The sequence below is a fragment of the Bidens hawaiensis genome, unplaced genomic scaffold, assembly GCF_021521415.1.
Source record: "Bidens hawaiensis isolate Kalapana, Puna unplaced genomic scaffold, B.hawaiensis_p1.1 tig00007737_1, whole genome shotgun sequence".
In the NCBI taxonomy this organism is placed as follows: domain Eukaryota; kingdom Viridiplantae; phylum Streptophyta; class Magnoliopsida; order Asterales; family Asteraceae; genus Bidens; species Bidens hawaiensis.
Genome location: NW_027491536.1, coordinates 320007 through 339757, shown reverse-complemented (window position 1 = coordinate 339757; position 19751 = coordinate 320007). Strand labels below are relative to the sequence as shown.

The following is a 19751-nucleotide window of genomic DNA, read 5'->3' as shown; positions in this document are numbered from 1 at the left end:
CGCGATAAGCTCAGCTCAGCTCATTTTGCACACCTAAATTCATGCGTCACAATTAGAACACTATCATCATCATTGCTGCTACGACTTAGGACAGTATCACCATCATTGCTGCTACGACTGCCACCAATTTGTGTACCCTATTGCCACTATTTATTACATGTGAACTTATATTGATCCAACCCCATTTGATCTCTATTTTAAGAACCTGTTGTTCGTCATGAACCCGTTTTGATGTTGCACAACACCCTCATATGTTTTACCGCTTCTAATATTCAACACAAGTACCAACACATAGACTTCAGTTCAGTCATGAAGGAATGAATATGAAACAAATTCTAAATGCGGCAACAGTTGTCTTAAGGCGGAAGGCGAGAAATTTACAACACGCGCTTCTTTTATCAAAGTTATATATTTGTAATTGACTAACATGATATATGCATATACGTACTTAACTAACACTAATATTTTCCTTCTCAGTGAGAGTAAAGGTTTTTGATACCAGTTTCAAAAGCAGAAAAAAGAGAGAAAAAAACAGGCTCGGAAGCTAAAACCAGTTAATAACCCAGAGCCAAAACCGGTATTGAATTAAATTAACGAAGATGCCACATCAACAACTAAAAAATACTTCGTAATAATAACACGTAACTTGACAACTAAAATCGACAATTAATTATAGATCAAATTCTATCGGCTACTAAAATTCTAAATTTACCATAATTGCAACTAAACAAACACGCTACAGATGAAACACACAAATATTCAATTTCCAGAGCATTAGATGATTTATAACACGATACATATCTATCAATGTACTTAAAAACATATCAATTAAAAAAAATAAGCCAAAAAAAACAGACCCGTAATTTTTCTTATAAAAATAAGTAACTTCCAACCAGCAAAAAAAATTTCCGGGTCAGCGGGTCCCTATGAGTTACATTAGCAGGTAACGTCACGAAATAAACGTTTTGTTTCATCATAAAACCACCTGCAGAAACAAATATGTTTATTAAGAACACTATATTCATCATACGAAATTTTTGAAAGATTACATGTTTATCGAATATTCAAAAGTAAAAACTAATTTATAAAACGGACAAAAAAATCACGTTGGGATCTTTAAATGACTACCATGTTGATTATGTTTCCTAATGTTTTTTGTTCACTTATAATTGTTATTAGGTTAATCAAAGTAATAAACTTTAAAAAACCAAAAGTACTAAAAGAAGTAAAATATTATTATTTAATTGTTTAAATATAATATATTAGTTCAAAAATAAAAATAGATGTGTAAGTATATATTACTTGGTATTAATAGTTTTAACTTTCAATGTAAGTTGAAAGCATATTCCAAGAATATGGAAGATGCTTTTTTTGACTAAATAGTGTCGATGTTTAGGGTATATAATCGAGCGGTCTAATAGAGCGATTAGAATAAAGATAAATGAAACATACTTGCAAAGAAAAAGTGGTTTTGGGCTTTCACCGGCTTTTGACGTCGACCGATTTCGCAGGTCACTTTCTTCAACGAACTTGCTTGGAGGAAGAACTTCACATGGGCCGTGAATCAAGCCAGCCACTAGTGTGGTTTCATGATTGGAGTCATACACCTACAACAAGCAACATAAACAAATTTTTTTTTAAATAAAGAATGAAAATTACTCGACAGTTGAGATAAGTTTACTATTGTGCGTAAGTGATGTTCTATACCATGTAAAAATGGTGCCATAGGTCATCGAAAAACTTATCCCATGTCACCGTTTTTATCTGATATTAATATCACTTACATTTTCAAGAAAAAATTAAATTGAATCTTATTAGAAAAATATTACCTCACTGCTTTCAGGGGCACACGGACGACCAACGCCCTCAGGTAAATCATCAGGAAAAAAACAGCGAGTGACAGTAACCCACTTCTCTTTTGTCTTGCTATCTTCCCACATTGCCTGCAGCAAACCATTCTTATATAAATACCACTGGGCCTATAAACTCTAATAAAACAAAAACGAACACGAACAATCGAACACTTATACGAACAGATTAACTTGTTCATGTTCGTTCGTTAACATAAACATAAACGAACGCCTACCAAAAGTAAACGTATTCCCAAGTTAAAGTCTAATATACCATTACATTTTACATGCTAGTTCAAAGGTACATTAGGGTATTTCAGATATGAATTTCAAATTGGATTAATAATAATTTATTAATTTAATAATATATATATTTGAACCACTACTTAAACGAACTAGAACATAAATGAATGGATATAAATTGACAGACATAAACGAACGTAAATGAACAAACAAGACGTGTTCATGTTCGTTCGTTTAATTAAATAAACAAAAAGTTATGTTCATGTTTGTTTGCTACATGAACGTGCATAAACGAACTTCCTGCCAAACAGTTCACTGAACGTTTGATTCGTTTACAAAACTAAATACCACCATTGTCAAACAGAACTGATTATATAAAAAATGTTTTTTAACTAGCTAAAATCTCAAGAATTAGAGTACTACGGTATGAATAAAAAATTAAAAATGGTATAGTTGCTTACCTGTAGTTTATTTGGAAGATATCTGTTGCCAAAATAGCTAAAAACAGCATAATCCTTCACTTTATATGCATTTCCATTAACACGGCAAGAATCGTAATATGTTTTCCCATCAATTTCTTTTATTGCACCTCCAACCCACTCAACTTCATTCATGCTACTTGATGTAGGACCCACATGCTCACCAACCTCATTTGAAATTTCACCCTTTTTTACAGTTTCACTTTGTCCGTCCTCCGTAATTACACCATTAACACCAGCATCTAACGTTTTCTCATTGGAAGAAGCTTCAGAAACATTAGATAAAATCCTATTTTCAACCAAGTTGCCCGTTCCATATTGTTGGTTTTCATTAAGGGGTGTTTCCGTCAATTTACTATCATTACTTGTGGTCCCACCAGACCCACTTTGTGAAAAGGAGTTACCGTTTGCAATCACATCCGATGGCATAGGTTTCTTGTCTAAAGATGGTTGAACCTTGACGGGGCTAGAAGATAATTTTGGTGTGTTTATGTTTCTCATAACGCGACCATATTTAGGGGGTAACGGCTTTCCATTACTTATAGTCAAACACTTTGCACAATGCCATTCTTGCCATTCGCCTCGTGGGATAGCTTTAGGGTTACAATTTAAACATTTTAGATGATACCCTCGTTCACATGCATCACAAACAAGTGCAGCATCCACCTCAGTCATGATAACTTTGCAGAGTTGACAAGCCAAAGGTTTGTTCATGTAATCCCTAGAAGGTGGGGTCCATGTGGGGCGGTCTAATGCATGCGGATGTAGTAACTTGTGAACAATTTTACTGATTTCTGTGTGGGTGTCAACAGCAGGAGGTTGACTGTAGTTCATACGGTGTTGACTTATATTTGTAGGATTATGTGGTGCTTTAGATGAAACATCAGGTTTAATAGATGGTTTAGATTGAGGCTGCATAGACCATGCTGGAGTTTTCCCTGCGTCTCCAGCCAAATTTCCTGCATTTTGTGGGTGGATATAAATAAAGATAAAGCAAAAGCAAAAGCAAAAGCAAACTCCTATTATCGTTTATAACATGCAAGCAATAAAAAATACTCTCCCGTCCCAAAATTATAGTAAAAAATTCAGTTTTAAAGTGTGCCAAAATAACTGTTCATGTTCAAAATTGGTATATTAAATACTAATAGTCCATTTTACTCTTGAAAAATCTTATCTTTAAAGTCAAGTAAATGAGTCATATGATCAATGATATCTTAAATGCATTAAGGATAAATATGGCATCCTGTAGCTGTTTGACGACAATAATTTATGGAGCAGGGAGAGCATCAAATCAAACTTAAAATGAAAAAAGAAGAATCTCCCATTACATATATAAAAGAAAAGAAAATGATAAACTGGTTTTCAAGTTGGTTCTCAACACAGTTTTTTTTTTCACAAAATTGGCACCAAACAAGTTTTTTTTCTAAAAGCTTTTATTTATTGAGGATGAGGCAGTGCTGTTTTTTTATTCAAACTTCTCAACATCAAAACAACAAAACACCGAGCTTGTAATGGTTTCCAGTCAAAGGCAAATTTGGGATGGGACCGCCCCATACACAATCCTACATATCACCAAAGTTATATTAAAAAAAACAGTACCTTGGGAATGTGATGTATAAGAACCATTCGCTCCACCATCTATTCTGAAATGTGATCTATCAGCCCGAGACGCAGGTAAGGTACTTGACACCCCAGGTCTTACCTCACTCGTGGGTAACTGATAAGGTAAAGTTCTTGAGTTGGTAGCAGAAGCATGAGCCACATTTGAAGGGTTCTGGAAAGTTCCAGAAGATACTGGTGCACGATTTGCTTTATCTGATGGAAATATACGACCAGCACTGGAAGGCCCACGGCTTTCTGTGGGCCCAGTTAAGTTTGATTGCAGTGGAGGTGGTGTATACATATTACCATGAAGTACCTCAGCCTTTTCCATCTGAGTGAAAATCCAAAACAAATTAGTATTTATAAGTAAAAAAACATGCAATGGAAACTGCCTGTAAAAAGCAAAAATCGAAACATAAAATAATATGAAACACCTCAAAAATTTTCATCTAATTGGCCATTTGACCTATAGAATTATCAGTGCAAATAAGGAAATATACAGATACAGCAATAAACATGTTAACTCTAATGTTTTTAAGGTAGCCCTAACATGGTAACAACCCTAATGATTGAGGCCGAGGTGGTGTATACTATTGAATAATATATTGATATACTTTTAAAAAAATATTAAAGTAGAAGCAGGAATCCAGCCAAAAAACTAACACTTGAAATCCAAACATGAAACTAACAACCTCCTAAATCCAACAACTAAAAAACTGCAAATTCAACTAAACCGCTGACTGCTATATCAAACCCCCCGTCTTCTTCTTTGCAGTCTAAAACCTCTCAACAATCGATAACTTCTCCGACCGAATCTCTAACTTCTGATCTCTCAACCTACTCAACCCTAGATCATCAATAAACGTCCCAAAAGCATCTCTAATGATTCTAAACTTACCTAAAATATGACCATGAAATTACACTGCAAATAGGCATACATAGTAATAAAACAAGAAACATGCTAATTCTTATGTTCAAGACGTAGCTAATGTTAATTCTTATGTTTCGAAGGTAGCTCTCACATAGCAAAAACCCTAACGTATAAAGCAGAATCCAAAGTTTCACGCATAAAATTAACAATTCAATTCATGAATATTCACATCAACTGAAACACATCAAAACAGGTAAAATGACTTCAACAACCTCCTAAATCCAACAATTAGAAACCTGCAAATTCAACTGAACTACTGATTCTGATTGCTATATTAAACCCTTACTGCTTTGTAGCCTACAATCTCTCAACATAAGACAACTTCTGAGACCTGGTCCCTCAACCTACTAAACCTAGACCCTCAATAACCGTCCCAAAAGCATCCCTAATGATTCTAACCTTACCAAAAATATGACCTATGGGCTATGGAATTATCACAGTAAATAAGTATATATAAAAAGAAGGCTATAAACATGTATATTCTTATATTTTAGAGGTAGCTTGCACATAGTAACAACCCTAATCATTCTTAACTTGCCAAAATATGACCTATGAAATGCACCAATACAGGTAAAATGACTTCAATAACCTCCTAAATCCAACAATTAACAACCTGCAAATGCATTAAATTAATAATTACATTAAACCCTCACCTTTTGCTTTGCAGCCTGCAACCTTTCAACAATCGACAACTTCTGCGACCGAATCCCTAACTTCTGCTCCTTCAACCTACTCAACCCTAACTCCTCCATAACCGTCCCGAACGCCTCCCTCGGAAACACATCCTTCGGCGCAAACTCCTTAGACACATCCGCCAACTTCTCCCTCGCCTCCGCCATCATCTCCACCTCTACCGCACTCGGCTTCCGTCCGCCTCTCATCTTCCCAAGCGTCGCCAACACCAACACTATCTCCGCCACTCTCTTCACCTCACTCGCCAATTTCACATCCTCATTACCAGTTTTCACCTTCTTATTACTCAAATTATGACTCAAATTATCATCAAATCCATTCTCTAACGACCGCTTCTCGCGTAAACTCTCCGATCGATCTGGACCGTCCAAAACAACCGAATTACGATTATCCACCAAATCACCGTTCTCCAACGGCCGCTTCTCACATAAACTCTTGGTATCGGATCGATCCACACGGTCCGAAACAACCGAATTATGACTCAAATTATCAACAAACTCACCATTCTCTAACAACCACTTCTCGCACAAACTCTCACTCTCGGATCTCGTAACCGGCTGATCCGGACAGTCCGAAACAACCGAATTACGACTCAAACTATCAACCAAATCACCGGTCTCCAACAGCAGCTTCTCACGTAAGCTCTCGGTATCCGACCGATCCAGACAGTCCGAAACAACCGAATTACGACTCAAACTATCAACAAAATCACCGTTCTGTAACGGCTGCTTCTCGCGTAAACTATCTGATCCATCCGGACGGTCCGAAACAACCGAATCGTCCATCGGCTGCGTACGAAGCTTCGATTCGCGGTTGAAAACCTGTACAAACGGTGGAGATTAGACGCCATTAGAACGGTTAACGAAGAACGAAACCCTAGCGAGTAGGTGACGAAGGGTTTTGGAAGAAAGAATGATTGATTAAATGATATAGAATTAGAATTAGAAATAATAATAATAATAATAATAATAATAATAATAATTAATAATAATAATATACCTATTATCGGGTTTGATAGTCGGGTCTTCGGGGCAGGTGTTTTGGGGCTAAATATAAAAGAAAACTTATGAGTACAGGTGATGGATGAACGGAAGAGAGATGTATTGTGGAGCCACAAATTCAAGAGGGGTTATATTTTTCGTTTAATTTAATAATAAATTTTGATTATTGTTCATTTTTTTTATATTTTTTTAACAGGGCTGACGAACAGATAATTGCCGAGGTACTTTAAACAGGGTGACTAAATGGTAAAGGATCATTGCTAGCTGGCAGAATCCAGACATACGGAGGAGTCATTAAGTGTCTCCAAGTTAGTGGCGAAGCTTGGACATAAACGTCGAGGGAGGGGCGGACTTAATATGTATAAAAAAATTCATACACTAGAGGGGGGCGGCCTCAAAATTTTGGTCGAAAACGGGTGAATTTAAACCATGTATAAAAATTTTCGGGTGAAAAAAGATAAATTTACACTGTCAAGCGAAAAAACGAAGGCCGGGCTCAAAATTTCAGTCGAAAACGGGTAAATTTTCACTATGTATAATAATTTTCAGGCAAAAAAAGAATACATTTACACTACCGAGCTAAAAACGGAGGGGGCAGGGCTCAAAATTTCGGTCAGAAACGGGTAAATTTACACTATGTATAAAAAATTTCGACCGAAAAAGAATAACTTTAAACTACCGAGCGAAAAAACGGAGGGGGCCGGGGCCACCCCTGGCCCCAACAAAGCTACGTCACTGCTCCAAGTTATCTCATGTTCCTGGAAAACCCACTCACCCGAAGACACTCTGGTGATAAAATCTGGACGCCCTTAGGATTGAATCTGAGATCACAAAGATCTCGGTCTTACTTCATTAAACATTTAAACCACCTATCCACTCCCCAAATTATTGTCCGTGAGGATCAAACATGATTATGAGTTCTCCATTTAATAACTTATTATGCTTCATACCACTATACTACAGTAAAAATAGATGGTTATTGTTTAATTATTTACGTATTGTGTGTGTTACGTAATTTATTATTTTTAATTTAGTTAACTTATTTGTATTATATTTACCTTTACAACCATTATATATGTTCTTTTTAATGATATTGGCTTTCTAGTGTGATTGTTTGAGATCTTATGGTTGTTTGTTTGAAACTTAATTCAATGGTTTTTTTTTCACATTGGTGTTTTTTTTTTCTTTGATGGTGTTTCTAGATGTGTCATGAAACGTTAAAATCAATATAAATGACTGACATCCTATCTCAGGAAGAGTCACTCATGTATCGATGGTAGCTCAAAACTTTGTTCAAAGAAATCATATAAACAACTCAAAACGAGTTAAGTACTTTTAGCACTTATATACTCAATTGATAGATACACTTTGCAGCCATCATTTCAAATTTAAGTCACCTGCTTCGCCTATATTATTTTTATGATGAAGTTTGAGCCCTATCGTCACCCACAACTAAATTCATTTGATCTATTGTTAAATTGCTAAAAAAGCCTAAAACATTAAAAATTAATATATTTAGTAGAAAATTGTTGAAAAAGCAATTAATCATACAAGTTCCTAATCTAACCATTTTAAATAATATTTTTATGTGTTGAGACGTTTCTACTTCACTAAAAAAATATTACGAAATTTACAAATCTAACTCATTTTTAATAAAATATAAAAAACAAATGAAACTTGATAAACGAAAATGTGTATACAACTATACATGAATAAATAAATAATATGTCACGTTTAATAGAATAAAATGAAATCAGATACACAATTTATTAGCGAGTATATAACACATATACTTTTTGACCCTTTTTCGTCTTAATTTACAACTTGAACATTACGTGAACACAATTAGACGAATCGAGTAAATAGTTAGAAAAAAAAAATAAAAAAGTGATTTGAACAAAGAACAATTATAAGATCCATAAGTCACCTTCACAACTAAGATTCACTCTCCTAAAGTTTTTGGTACCACCAAATTCAATTTGTAGCGGCTTTTGGCGGTTTGATGGTGTAATTACACCTTGTGTACATGCACAAGTAAGCTACTTACACAATACAATCTAACACACACTACACCCGTAGATGTTGTTTCTTGAGAAGTTACCATCAAGGTAACGGTTGGGATGTTCAAATACAGGACTGCGGACTTGGATTATTTGGGTGAAATTTAAAAACAACACTAGAAATATTAAAAACCTCATGTTAAGTTAATTAGCAAGGGTAGACAAGAGTGAGGTAGACAAGAGGACGTGTGGATATATATAAAGAGATATAGGATGGTTCACATGTATACCAACATATATATAAAGAGAGAGACCAAGTAATATGTTCATGTTATGAAGAATTCTTTACATATTTGCGTACCAAGTACGTCATAGTAAACGCGTTTCTAGAAGAAAGAAATATATATATATATAATAAAAAATATAATATATATATATATATATGTGTGTGTGTTACTATATATAATACATATAAAAGAGAGAAAAGAAAATGTTGAAAAATAAAAGTTTTAAAACTTAAAATACAACTTAGTATTAGAGGTTATAGATGAAATTAGATACCTAAATCACAAACCTAAAATTGTTTTTTGGGTCTCTGAATGTGATTTCTTCTTTTAGGTGTAATAATACATTTTAGGTTTATTAATATAGCTATCGAGATTCTATGATCATGATTTATTTATTTTAGGTAATAATATTACAATTGAATGGTGTTACCAAATGCCCAGGAAATCATCAACTGTGCTTCTTTTGACTTTTGTTACAGGTTTATTAATTGCTGTATGTAGTGTACTATAACATGGCATGTTACTGTTATTGTACGTTGTTTAAACGAATAATAACTCTTTACATTGTTAGCTACTGTAATTCCGTGGTAAATAAAAATACGTCACGTATTATAGTATAAAATGAAATCGGATACACAATTTATTAGCGTGTATATAATACATATATTTTGACCCTAAAAATATCATTTTTGCGATTCTCATCGCCATTTACAACTTGAACATTACATAAACACAATTAGACGAATCGAGTAACTAGTTAGAAAAAAATAAAAAAAAAAAGTGTTTTGAACAAAGAACAATTATAAGATCCACAAGTCACCTTCACAACTAATAAGATTCACTCTCCTAAAGTTGTTGGTACCACCAAATTCAATTTGTAGCGGCTTTTGGCGGTTTGATGGTGTAACTACACCTTGTGTACATGCACTACTTACACAATACAATCTAACACACACATCAACAATGTAGACCATAACACTCATGAGATGAACACCACAAGAGTGTAAGAACTGGGACCGAAAGATATAACAGGCGCCCAATACGGTTGTAATGAACCGCGGTGCACCCACTATAGCAGCGTAACCATGAGCCAACGTGCAAATCAACCACTTGATTGTTCGGTGTCATGACCAAAATATATCGTCGTTGTTAAGTATGCAGTCCTCACCTTGGTAAATTTATGGAATCCGTTATCATAGAAAGTAATCCGGTGGTGGTCTTTTAGCTGGAGCTCCTCTTGAATCCTGCATTCAAAACCGCCAAAATTTATTTCATCCCAACAAAATTTAGGGGTCGGTTATTCGAATTTGAGTTGATTTGAATAAACCAAATTATGAGGGAAAAAAAATTATATAAATAAAAAAAATAAATAAGAAAATATTATGTTCATTCCATGTGATTTGGCCAAAATTGTCACTTTAATCCAAAAGTTAATTCTTTTATTTGTATTTTTGCCTAAGATCTTTTAAATATTGTGTTAAACCTTTTGTTTAGTGACCAAAATACCCCATGTTATATATATATGTGTAACATACATATCCCTGTGTTTTATATGAAACTACGATTTCCACCCTTAAGTTTTTGAAATTACACTGACGATTGGTGTAATTTCAAAAACTTATAGATGAAAACCTAATACCATATAAACCAGTAACCACAAAGACGAGTTACAAAAAAATATATATATGTTTTATGATAACAATATAATTTAGTAAAGAGATTTAGGAATAGATCTTAATAACAAACCTGTGGAGCTGCTTTAAATACTCGAAACTGTTTATTGAGATTCTCATCCAGCTCAAGAATGGCAGCTACATTACCACACCTGAACCACATATTAAAATCTTAATTAGTACAGACGACAATTTCAACTCATTTACTTATAAACGGACCAATTTGGGTTATCTTTCATCCCAAACGAGCCAAACAAAAAAATAAAAATAAATCTTTTTTTACATAAAATACCAACGTAATATCATTTAGTCCCAACATTTAAATCATTACTGTAATAAATTGTTTTTGTAATCATGATTAGCACACTGGTAATTTTAGAAAATGGGCAAAAAGCAGCTGCACCCCAACCTGGCCCGTTTTAACCAGGGGTGTAGAGGAGCCAAGTCGCTCGTGAGCTACTCGATATTGGCTCACTAAACGCTCAAATCTAGCCACGGCGCCAAGCTTACACAAGCCCGAGCTTTACTTATCGAGCTCAAGCTGGCTTGCAAGCCTGAACGAGCCTACTATTTATGTATTTATATAATATCTATTATTATAGATAAAAATATGATAAAAGTAATCAAATAATACATATAATGTTATAGAAGAGGGTTCAAATAAAAAACAATTGTTTTGTGAGAAGTGTGAGAAGGCTTTAAAATAAACCACACCACCTAAATAGGACACTATACCATGTAAATAGGAAACTATATGTTTTTTAGAAACTACAAATCTCAACCACTAGATCCTAGATCTAAGGGCCTAGATCTATTCTTATTCTTCTCACAAAACTATTGTTTTTTACATTAACCTTACGTTAATGTTATATATATATACACACACACACACATATATTTTTTAATTATAAAAGTATATAATATTATAATATAACTGAAAATCTATATAAAGTAACTGATAAATAATAAACGAGCCAAGCCCAAGCCGAGCTTGCGCTTTAGAAATAAAGCTTGAAACAAGCAGCGAGCTCAGGCTCGGCCCGGCCATTCCCCTGATTTTAACTGGTACTGAAACTGATTTGTTTTTAGTTTTCACCCAACCCATACATCGTGTTACCTCCATTGATTAGAAAAAAATGATTTTTTATCAAACAAATAACAATGGTAGTAAACTAGAATATAAAATTCACCTGTAACAGTAATTTGGGGCTGACCAGACTGTAACTATTTGGTTGTTGAACATCCATTTAAAACCTTCCATTACCAACTGATGTGCGCGACAAATGTAATCAATATTATTAGTGTGGTTAAAAGATGTAACAACACTGCCACCAAACAAGAAACCGGCACCACGGGGACTCAAACCCCACCCATCCACAATGTCCTCGGGATCAGACCACAGAAGGTCGCACATGGCACCGTCATGTGGTACTTCTTGCTTTCGATCAATTGTCCGAATCTAGAAAAAAAAAAGCGTTGTTACAAAATTTCATATATAACCTTCTAAATTATATAAATCAAAATTAACTCTTTTACAAAACTAAAAATATCATATTTACTCATTCCATTAAAAATAAAATAAACTCAGTTACATAAAAGTTATAACAGTCTATTTCGCTGAATAAACAAATAGGAAACCGTATTACCATGAATCATTTCAAAGCATATTTGTTGGATGAAATAGACATTTATAAGTAACTGTTTGTACTTTATATATTATGGAACGGGTAATATGATGTTTGATTTGAAAACTTTAGAAGGATATAATATGTGTGCTTGTGAAACTTTGAACATTTACGTGTGTGTGTTTGGGGGGGGGGGATTTATGTTCTTTTTGTAACCAATGTTAAAACTACAAAAACCGCATAAAGCACTTGTACATAGTGCATTGATGGTTTATTGAAATAATGGGATATAACCACCTTCTGTATCATACTTAAAGCAAAAGTTACAAGTGCATTATGCGGTTCTTGCAGTTCTCAACGTTATTCTTGGTTCTGAAACAAACACATCCCTATATATGTATTCATATATGCATGTGTGTGCATGTATATAAATGAAATTGGCCTCTTAATAAATTAGAGTAGAGGATTAAAAACAAAATGTTTCAGAGGACATTAAACTAGTTTCTCAAACCTGGTCTAATGTGTTGATGTTTGGAGAGAGGCCGCCATGAACTGAAAATATTTTGTTCTCAATCAAAGCAGACAAACTGTACAAAATGTCACAGTTCAGGTAATGTAAGTGATATAAGGTTATCAATTATCATCAATTAACTACAAAGTGTAGTGAAGCAACAAGAGTGGGAATCTACGACATCTGACAATAGATTTGTTTGTGAAAAAGGAGATAAACTGCAACCCTTTTTTTGTGTGTGTGAAAAAAGGGTCAACTCGGGTTATATTTTAACTCAAATGAATATAATTTAAGTTGAATTAACAAGTACCAATTTAGAAGTCGGGACAAAATAACTCTAGTTACAACTTCCTAAATTGCTCTATTCAAGAAAACTGAATCTCATGATTCTAATTACAAAAGAAAACAGTTGAAAGAAATTATCAAACCTTAGGTAATCAAATATATCGGTACAATATCTCCAAACATTGACAGAACCATATTTCCTCAGGCACTCATCATAGAAACCATATACCTAGCATATGGAGTAGCGGTAAGCTTTAAAAGAATTCAACATATTAATCCATTAATCATATCCAATAGGTTACCTGTGTGATCTGACGACTCTCATGATTTCCTCTGATCAACGTTATTCGATCAGGATACCTTACCTGATTACAACAGTGCCTCGTCAGAGAATGCATAAAATATATATAATTTCAAAATATAAATTGCAATCATACAGAAAATGAGAACAGACAGATCAGTACTAAATCCTAGCTCTATTAACCTAAAACTAAACCCTTAGAGCTATTGTTATAAGCTGCCTTTTTATTTAATATTTAAGAAAGATATAAATATCCATGCCTTCTATTTACAAATTAGCTGTAACCTTTTTCATTGGTTGCAGGCTTGTGGGAGAGAAAAAATAGGTGGTTAGTGATGGTTGATGGTTATGAGAGTATGTATATTTTGAAGTATATAAAAATGTGTTCTGTTTATAACATATATTTATGTATGTGGCGTGACCGAGTTGTGTAATATGACTATACTAAACTTGCATAAAAATAGAACCATATATGGAAGTTAATAAAACATCAGAGCCAAATAAAGGGTAGTATCAGAGATACAAATGGAGAGAGACGAAAAAAAAAGTAAGTGCACTAGAAATTATAACTAGCCTGCAGCATATATTTAGACAACTCGTGAACAAATATAGGTACATCACGTCATCAATTTTTGCATTGTGTAAAACGAAATATTATATAACTTCCTAACATGCCTCATACATTTTTTATCTTGCAATATTTGCTATTTTTGTGATAATGAAATTTATTAAGATACAAAATTTACCTTCAAGGCAAGTAAAAGCAAAAAGGTCTCTACAGAGTAAAACCCTCTGTCAACAAAATCTCCAAGAAACAGGTAATTAGTCTTTGGGCAATCACCACCTACTTTAAATAGCTCCTTCATGTCATAGAACTGTCCATGTATGTCCCCACATATCTATAAAAACAAAAAAATGACAATTGGACAGGTATTACAAAATTAAGAACAGTTAAAAAGTAACTTGAGAAAGATATAAACAAGCAACAAGAGATGGTAGCGAGTAATAACGTGATTTGAACTTCTTTAAGCTCATTCCATGCGGTCTTATGGACTACTAAAATATACAACTCATTTCAGGGGAAATAATGCAATCAGCAACATTGCCACCAATCAGTATATATGTAACTCAATCAAAGGCAGATAAGTCAAAACTTTTATGGTATTACAACCAATTGAAGAACACGAAAAAAACATTAAATCAATCAACCAAACCCAATAAAATCCCACTCATAGAGTAGGGTCTGGGAAGGGTTTAAATGGAAGCACACCTTACCCGTATCCTATGGGATAGAGAGGCTGCTCCTAGCAAGACCCCCGGCTCAAAGCGCATAAAGAAATACACAATAAACAAGTCTTTTGAAGCCCTAGACTTTCGATCCCCGTCTTCTCTTTAAAGTACTAGATATATGAAACCATGATCGATGAAGAAAATAGTTACATTACCATGTCATGCAACTATGCTTTTCGAGTAAACTTACTGACACAATAAGGGGCATTTGTTAATCAAGTTTCAATGGCATTTTAGGGATGAGGGAAATTAACATGATTTATCCTCATCTTAGACCCTATATCAATCTTCAACGACAAATTCCCTGACACGTCAACTTCCCAAAATTCATGTGCTTTCTGCTGCCATTGACCTTTGGATCCACATCAGCAACTTGATTTTTTATCACTTCAATGTTCTCATGAACGTCATTCTTTGTGACTTCACTCTCTTGCATTGTGGCTGCTGTCTATGTGAAAACACATCTATGAGCCAAGAGATATTCCTTTTGTATGGCATTTTGTTTCTCTTCTGTATATAATCATCAAATAGGATTCCAACTTATAAATAGAAGTTTACTTTAGTGTATTTTTTAGCCCTGGTTGTATGACAGGTGTCGCCTATGTTTGGAGAAATACATGTCCTTCTGCACTCAGCTGTGTGAGTTTTATCTTTCTTGTCAGCACCTAGAGAACCAAAAAACTAATAGAAACTAATATACCTCTGCGTATGATAAGTGTAAAATATGTACACATACTTAACTACCCTAAATCCCAGTTTGTTAACCAATTACAAATATTCCTATCTGGCCTAACATTTCATGATTTCCAAATAACAAGTAGATTCACTGATGCACTATAACTGTGATGCACGCCATAGCTATACAGTCAAGTAAACTAACAGTCTAAAACATTAATGATAACCATTTGTGACACCTAAACATCACAGTCAAAAGTCAACTAACAGTCAACATTAACAGAGCATGTAACTAACTTCACTACAAACCCTACTTGATTTGAGAAGATGAACAATTGCTTCTTAGCTCACACAGTACCCAATTTTTTTCAAACTGATAATTCTTGGTGGACTCAAAGCTACAAATAATTCCCAGTGTATCCTTCAGAATCAAAGCCCTAGTACAAATTTTCACTTTGTAAATTCAACATATAATCCGAAACATTATTCATTTATTCCAGCTAATAAAATTAATGAACTATTAACCCCACCCAATTTTGTCACACTTCCACAATCAAGCACACACAGTTCACAAAACCATAACTCAATTACACAAACTTCTACGCAGCTACGTACATAATTACACATCATTTAGCAACAATAATCAAACATAACAAAATCCATAGCAAACGGTGTACATAAACCTAGAAAGTAGACATATATCAGTTCGGTTTTTCCACTCCACCAAAAACCGAAAGTTGGTTGCAAATTCATCCACCAAATTCGATTCGGTTAATTTCGGTTAACCAAAACCTAGCCTAAATTTTTTGCTTAGAAATACATGAAATGGAGGTATAAAAACTAGAATTATATGAATATATGAACGGTCCAGTTCGGTTAATTTCGGTCAACCGAGGGTACAAAAAAAAAAATAACCGATTTTTTGGTTAATCGGTCTTCAGTTAATTTCGGTTCGGTTCGGTTTCGTTTATTGATCACCCTAAATAAACATAATTCCAGCTAATGAAATCAATGAACTATCAACTCCATCCAATTTTGCCACAGTTGCATAAACCCTAACTCAGCAACCTTAACTTCTATGCAGCTACATACATATCATTTAGCAGCAAATATCAAGCTTAAATCTAGAAACTAATAGATTAAGCGTAAACCTACAGTAACAGGAGCATCGACTTGTTGCGCGTTGCTTTCGGTTTTTGCAAAATCATCCACCGAGATCAATTCGGTTAATTAATTTTAGTTAATAACCAAAACCAAACCTAGCCTAAAATTTTGCTTAGAATACATGAAATGGAGGTATATATACACATGAAATGAAGGTATAAATACATGAAATGGAAGTATAGAAGCTAAAATATATGAAAATATCAATGATTCGGTTCGGTTAATTTTGGCTAACCAAGGGGAGGGTATACACAGAAATGATAACCAATTTTCAGTTTTCGTTTAATTCCGGTTCGGTTTCATCGGTTTTCTGTTCAGTTTCTGTTAACTGTTCGGCTAAAATTTTTGCTTAGAAATACACGAAATGGATGTATATATACATGAAATGGAGGCATAAAACTATAAATACATGAAAATGAGGTATAAAAGCTAGAAATATATGAAAATATGAATTATACGGTTCGGTTAATTTTCTCACAACTAACTAACCGATTTTCGATTAATTTCGGTTAACTGAGGGTACACAATAAACCGATAACCAATTTTCAGTTAATTCAAGTTTCGTTTAATTTCGGATCAGTTTCGTCGGTTTTCTGTTCAGTTTCTGTTAACGGTTCGGCTAAAAGTTTTGCTTAGAAATACACGAAATGAATGTATCTATACATGAAACGGATGTATAAATACATGAAAAGGAGGTATAAAAGCTAGAAATATATAATCAATCAATCAATCAATCATGCCCAGTAAAATCCCACCGACAGCAAAGCTATAAGTAGGGTCTGGGGAGGGTGGGATGTAGGCACACCGTACCTCTATCCAAAGGAATAAAGAGGTGGCTTCCAGAGAGACCCTCGGCTCTAAGTACATGTGTATGAAATATATAAAAATAAAGCTACGGAATAAAGCTAGAAATATATAAAATATATAAAAAATATGAATGATTCGGTTCGTTTAATTTTCTCACAACTAACTAACTAACCAATTTTCGGTTCAGTTTCGGTCAACCGGTCAAGTGTTCGGTTATTAATCAACCTAAATAAACATAGTTCCAGCTAATAAAATCAATTCCATAAACCCTAACTTGTATGCAGCTAAATACATAAACTGATAAACATAATCTATCCTATATATAATGAGGCAAACATGGGCAAATTAAGACGTTTAATTTTAAGTAAATTACAATAGTTAATACATAAGTTACAACCTAACAAAGCATGTTGAAAAGGGCAATATTGTCTTTTAAATGATATTATCACGTGCATTTTCAATTCATTAAAGATACTTACAATTTTTGCCCCTTAACTTTAATCACTTTTTGTAAATTTAAATGATACTTACGACTATGAACCTTAATCTTTTATCTATATACTCTTTTTATTATCACTTTTAACCCAACTTCACCCACGAAATTTGAACGACCATAACTTTTTTATACGTTAATATTTTTTATAAAGCATTGCACCATAAAAACGAGCATTTTATTATCTTTAATTTGAGTATCATATTGCTATAGTTTTTCAGTTAAAAAATATCATTTTATGTATGAGTGTTTGCGGTTTGCTTCTAATGGCTTTTAAATTAAACCATGAGCCAAAACCCGTTGAAAAATGAAATCGGTTGGCCAAAGGTTAAAGAAAAAAATCAATCGTGAAATCAAACCATGACCAGTTTTAAACTTAACAACGAACACACATAAACATGTAATATGATTACCAAAGCCGTGTTTCTCGCAGCATCGCGCGGGCACCCGTCTAGTTACATATCATATAACAAAACTAAAATGAAGCATAAACCTACAGTAACAGGAGCATCAACTCGTTGGACGTTGCTTTCTTCAACGAGTATCTCCATAGCTTTTAAACATAGAGCCTTCACTTCAGACTCCTTTAGCGCCTCGCACTTCTTCAGCTGCTCGATTTGCCGGTCTAGCTCTGACATATTAATATTAATAACTCACCGGACCACTCACTTAGGGTTTGTAGTACAGTGACGGTGATGCAGGTTCTCCGATTGGCCGCTAGTCAATTTACAGATATGGTGGATTGGTGGACTGTGTGCTCTCTGATTTTTGTATGACTACTGATTTTTGTGGACGCTAGTAGGAGCTGAACAGCGTTCGTTAATTGTTTGGTGAGAAATTTCTTTTTGTTCGAGTAGTTAAACAAATGAATATAAACTTAGCTAAGGGTGCAAACGAGTCGAGTCGAGTCGAGTCGAGCTGAGCTCGAGCTCTCTTTTCAAAGCTCAAGTTTGGCTCGTTTATGAAATATCATTTACTTTCTCTGGGGAAAGTTAACGTACAAATGAATTAACGTGCTAATTGTGATAATTAAGTAAATTAATTATATATACAAGTAATTACTCTATAATGTAATTACATAATTACTTTATATATATAATTAGTCTATTTGATTCTCATGATTAGCTCGTTAATATTTATAATTACTTTTTATATTTTTTTCTATTACTATAACTTTATATATAAAATAATATATATTATATAGTTATTTTTATCTATTTTTTTTGTAACTATATATATTAGTTAATAATTATTAAATATGTATTTTAAAAATTATATAAATAAGAGACTCGTTTAGGCTCGCGAGTCGGCTATAGCTCAATAAGTGAAACTTGGGCCCGTTTATTAAACGAGCTTACTTTTAGGCTCAATCGATCGAGCTTTTGAACGAGCCGATCTCGAATAGCTCATGAGTGGTTTGGCTCGTTTGCAGACAAAGCCCATGTTCGTTCAATCGTGTTCGTGAACGTTCATTCATGTTTGTTTGTATGTGTTATTCATTAAAGTTTTTTTTACATTTATTTATGTTATCTTTCTTTACTCTATTTCCCTAGCATAAAATTGGAAATCATATTGTCATATTGTTTTTACATTGTTCACATTTCCTTTCTCATCATTCACATTAATTAATACATCAATCTTTAGGCTCCGTCGATTTTATCTGTGTTCGTGAACCCTTCGTGAACACGTTCATTTCTTTAACAATCGAACATGAACAAGGTTTTGTTTGGTTCGTTTTACATCCCTAGGCTGATGTGTTATAAACGAATCGAATGTTATGTGAACTGTTTGGTGAAAAGTTAGTTTATGTTCATTCGTTCGTTTGTTAAGTGAGCGAACAC

The 19751-nt window shown here is 33.9% G+C and overlaps 2 protein-coding genes across 4 annotated transcripts; both read right to left on the bottom strand.

Annotated features, from left to right (window-relative positions):
* Positions 1-738: 738 nt before the first annotated feature.
* Positions 739-6919, bottom strand: LOC143635864 (uncharacterized). The gene is made up of 7 exons (XM_077103590.1): positions 6798-6919; positions 5759-6619; positions 4172-4505; positions 2555-3531; positions 1830-1943; positions 1453-1607; positions 739-985 (listed from the first exon to the last, which is right to left on the bottom strand). The coding sequence occupies exons 2-7, from the start codon at positions 6581-6583 to the stop codon at positions 937-939; spliced, it is 2454 nt and encodes an 817-aa protein (XP_076959705.1). The 5' UTR covers positions 6584-6619; positions 6798-6919; the 3' UTR covers positions 739-936.
* Positions 6920-10077: 3158 nt separating this feature from the next.
* LOC143635821 (serine/threonine-protein phosphatase PP-X isozyme 2-like) lies at positions 10078-18566 on the bottom strand. 3 transcript variants are annotated; one of them, XM_077103555.1, is made up of 8 exons: positions 18408-18566; positions 14228-14380; positions 13483-13545; positions 13324-13409; positions 12896-12971; positions 11950-12218; positions 10833-10911; positions 10078-10330 (listed from the first exon to the last, which is right to left on the bottom strand). In XM_077103555.1, the coding sequence occupies exons 1-8, from the start codon at positions 18546-18548 to the stop codon at positions 10280-10282; spliced, it is 918 nt and encodes a 305-aa protein (XP_076959670.1). In that variant the 5' UTR covers positions 18549-18566; the 3' UTR covers positions 10078-10279. The 3 variants fall into 3 exon arrangements, with proteins under 3 accessions (XP_076959670.1, XP_076959671.1, XP_076959673.1); XM_077103556.1 differs by having other exon boundaries at positions 14330-14380; positions 18408-18563; XM_077103558.1 differs by lacking the exon at positions 18408-18566 and adding an exon at positions 16602-16631 and having other exon boundaries at positions 10079-10330.
* Between the last annotated feature and the right edge of the window lie 1185 nt (positions 18567-19751).